General features: G+C 41.0%; 2 protein-coding genes across 3 annotated transcripts; one reads left to right on the forward strand and one right to left on the reverse strand.

Moving 5' to 3' along the window:
• The first annotated feature begins 12 nt into the window (after positions 1-12).
• On the forward strand, positions 13-1,258 carry LOC117166786 (transmembrane protein 222). Its single transcript, XM_033351089.2, has 4 exons — positions 13-224; positions 378-588; positions 658-788; positions 856-1,258. Exons 1-4 carry the CDS (start codon positions 94-96, stop codon positions 935-937), a joined length of 555 nt encoding a protein of 184 aa, XP_033206980.1. The 5' UTR covers positions 13-93; the 3' UTR covers positions 938-1,258.
• Positions 1,047-2,313, reverse strand: LOC117166787 (uncharacterized). 2 transcript variants are annotated; one of them, XM_033351090.2, is made up of 2 exons: positions 2,066-2,313; positions 1,047-1,930 (listed from the first exon to the last, which is right to left on the reverse strand). In XM_033351090.2, the coding sequence occupies exon 2, from the start codon at positions 1,855-1,857 to the stop codon at positions 1,405-1,407; it is 453 nt and encodes a 150-aa protein (XP_033206981.1). In that variant the 5' UTR covers positions 1,858-1,930; positions 2,066-2,313; the 3' UTR covers positions 1,047-1,404. The 2 variants fall into 2 exon arrangements, with proteins under 2 accessions (XP_033206981.1, XP_033206982.1); XM_033351091.2 differs by having other exon boundaries at positions 2,070-2,312.
• Positions 2,314-2,539: the final 226 nt, after the last annotated feature.

Consider the following 2,539-nt stretch of genomic DNA (forward strand, 5'->3'; position numbering starts at 1 on the left):
AAACAGAGAGCGTGTGCGCGCGCCTGTGTGTTTGCGTGCGAGTGAGAAAGAGAGAGAAAGGAGCTAGGTTGTCGCTCGCTATCAAAACAAAATATGAAAAAGAACGAATTATTGTCTGAGCCGCAAGAGTACTCCGATAATATGTCAAATATAGATCTTGCTATTAATTTGGAAAGGCAAAAATTCCCATTTTGTATAGTTTGGACACCTCTACCGATTCTGACGTAAGTAGAGCTAGAAAAATAACCTCAATCGGTGGCACGCTGCAATTCTTATATAGTACGAATCGATCGATATATGATATATCTGCGTTGCTGATTTCGCAATATCTCCCCTTATCGCAACCTCAAAGCGTTTGCCTTTGTTTCGTTGTGAAGATATTTCTTACCGATCATTGGTCACGTGGGGATTGCCACTTCTACCGGTGTGATACGAGACTTTGCTGGTCCGTATCACGTTGCGGAAGATAATATGACGTTTGGGAAGCCCACGAAATACTTGCAATTGAACTATACCAAAGCCAAAGGAGGCGTTCAGGGATGGGATTCTGCTGTCGCACATGCGAGCGAAATCTATCAAAATAGGATGGTTAGTGCTTAAGCTTGTTCTAATCTTCACAATTATTTTTCTCTAAGACTTCGTCCATCTTCTTCACAGCACAATTTATGCTGCGACAACTGTCATTCTCACGTAGCTACAGCGTTAGACCTAATGTCGTATGATAATTCGAATAATTGGAATATGGTAAAGGTTGCGTTGTTTATGCTTATCTGGGGAAAGTATGTAAGGTAAGAGAAGATTCGACGTCGACATCAATGTTGCTGGGCATCTTAGAACGCGCCTGTCTTTTTTCAGTTTTTCAGGTTTTCTTAAAACTTGGATGCCATTTTATCTTCTGGTGTTCGTCATCACCACGCTTTGTCTGGTACTACGATAATACACACGATATTTGTACAATACATTTTCTCTCCTGTTCGTAAGTGACGTTCGCAATCGATTCGCTACCAAACGTTGACAGGTGTATGTCGCGTTGAAAGAATCAATCGTCTGGTGATGCTTAATATTTATTAAAAGCACTTATTAACACATTAAAATTATACATCCGATACAAATGTACAAACTCATAACATATAATATAGAGTATACTTAAAATTATGAATAAGTGCTATGTTACAAACGCGCGTACAAAAACTTAGTCGCGTATTTTCTTTATCGAATAAATTTGTGCTCGTGCATTATCGAGCGTGGGTGAAGGTAATTTGGTTTAGTTTCTTTTCTTTGTTTTCCTTTCTTTCGTTAAACCACGAGTAGAAGGTACGCGTTTAATTACGAACGCATTAATCAAAGTAACGAGTGTAATGGTGGTTTAGACGATCTCGTGGACATTGCGCGTTGGAAAGGAAATCATTCGTCGCTTCTACTATTCATTTCTGCCATGATGCTTTCTTCCAACGAGAAACTATAATCGTAATTTCGATTTTCTATTCTCTCTATAAAAGACAAAATCTCGCTAATTCTAAGTTGGTCTATCTCGAAATCGTTGCTCGCGTTAATCTCCAGACGTTTGCACAATTTAAATGGAACTCCGTTCAAATAGTGCGGTGCGTTCTCTCCTTGATTATAGTCTTTGTGCAATTCGGGCGGTAAACCTTGGCCAAAGTTTGGAACAGGAGGAACGTACGGATATAAATTACTACTAGAATGCGTAGCCGCGGTGTTGTGGCTTGTATCCATTGGCATTGCTGGGGGCATTGAAATGATATCGAATCCATCGCTTTGACTCGATGACTGTTCTTCTTCCGTCGAATCGGGAGGCGAGTCCTTATGTCGTTTCTTCTTTCCGAATAACCAAGACATTTTTAGCGAATGCGATGCAACGAAATAGCAACGACGATTACTCCAACGTATCTCGAAAGGCGGAAGAGGTTATCTGTGTGAAAAAAACTTGGCAACCTAACCAATCTCGACCAATGGACATAGGTAAGTTTTTGAAGACGCGTGACTTGAATATACAAAGTGATTCACTCGACGCGAGTCAGCGAAAAATGAAAAAAGAAATACTCACGTACAATGGATTTAGGAACAGAAGAACGAAACGTAGGTCTACAAGCTACCCATAATCGATCGATGGTTAAGGGCCGTAGCATCAACGATATTTCTCGTCATCTTGGTTTAAAAGAAGTAAGCAAACAAGAGTAAAGTCCGTCGTTCGCATTTGTAACGCTCTATATTAACTGGGAGAATAACTCGAACAACTTTTATTTAGACCGATTGAGAATACAGCGTTTCGTTAAATGTTGGAACTATATTGCGAAAACAGATTATTTCGAAGATTGATTGGCAGATGGCAGCATCGTGGCAAACCTAACCCAAACTGAATATTACGCGGCGCAAGCGTTCGAGTAAACGGACTGGGGTTAGGAGGTGGATCAGAAGGAGAGGAAGAGAGAGCTACGCAACGTCATCGCGGTAATCCTTGTCGCGTTCGAGGCCGTTCAAGATACAGCAGTCGCGGTAGTTGGCAAGACTGCAACGATCC

The sequence above is a fragment of the Bombus vancouverensis genome, chromosome 4 (genome assembly GCF_051014615.1).
Source record: "Bombus vancouverensis nearcticus chromosome 4, iyBomVanc1_principal, whole genome shotgun sequence".
Taxonomy (NCBI): domain Eukaryota; kingdom Metazoa; phylum Arthropoda; class Insecta; order Hymenoptera; family Apidae; genus Bombus; species Bombus vancouverensis.

Excerpts from the sequence above, each read along its gene's own strand:
- LOC117166786 (XM_033351089.2), top strand. The coding sequence starts at position 94 with ATGAAAAAGAACGAATTATTGTCTGAGCCGCAAGAGTACTCCGATAAT. Across the intron at positions 225-377 it reads ACACCTCTACCGATTCTGAC|ATATTTCTTACCGATCATTG; the intron begins GTAAGTAGAGCT and ends TTCGTTGTGAAG. Across the intron at positions 789-855 it reads ATCTGGGGAAAGTATGTAAG|TTTTTCAGGTTTTCTTAAAA; the intron begins GTAAGAGAAGAT and ends GTCTTTTTTCAG.
- LOC117166787 (XM_033351090.2), bottom strand. The coding sequence starts at position 1,857 with ATGTCTTGGTTATTCGGAAAGAAGAAACGACATAAGGACTCGCCTCCC.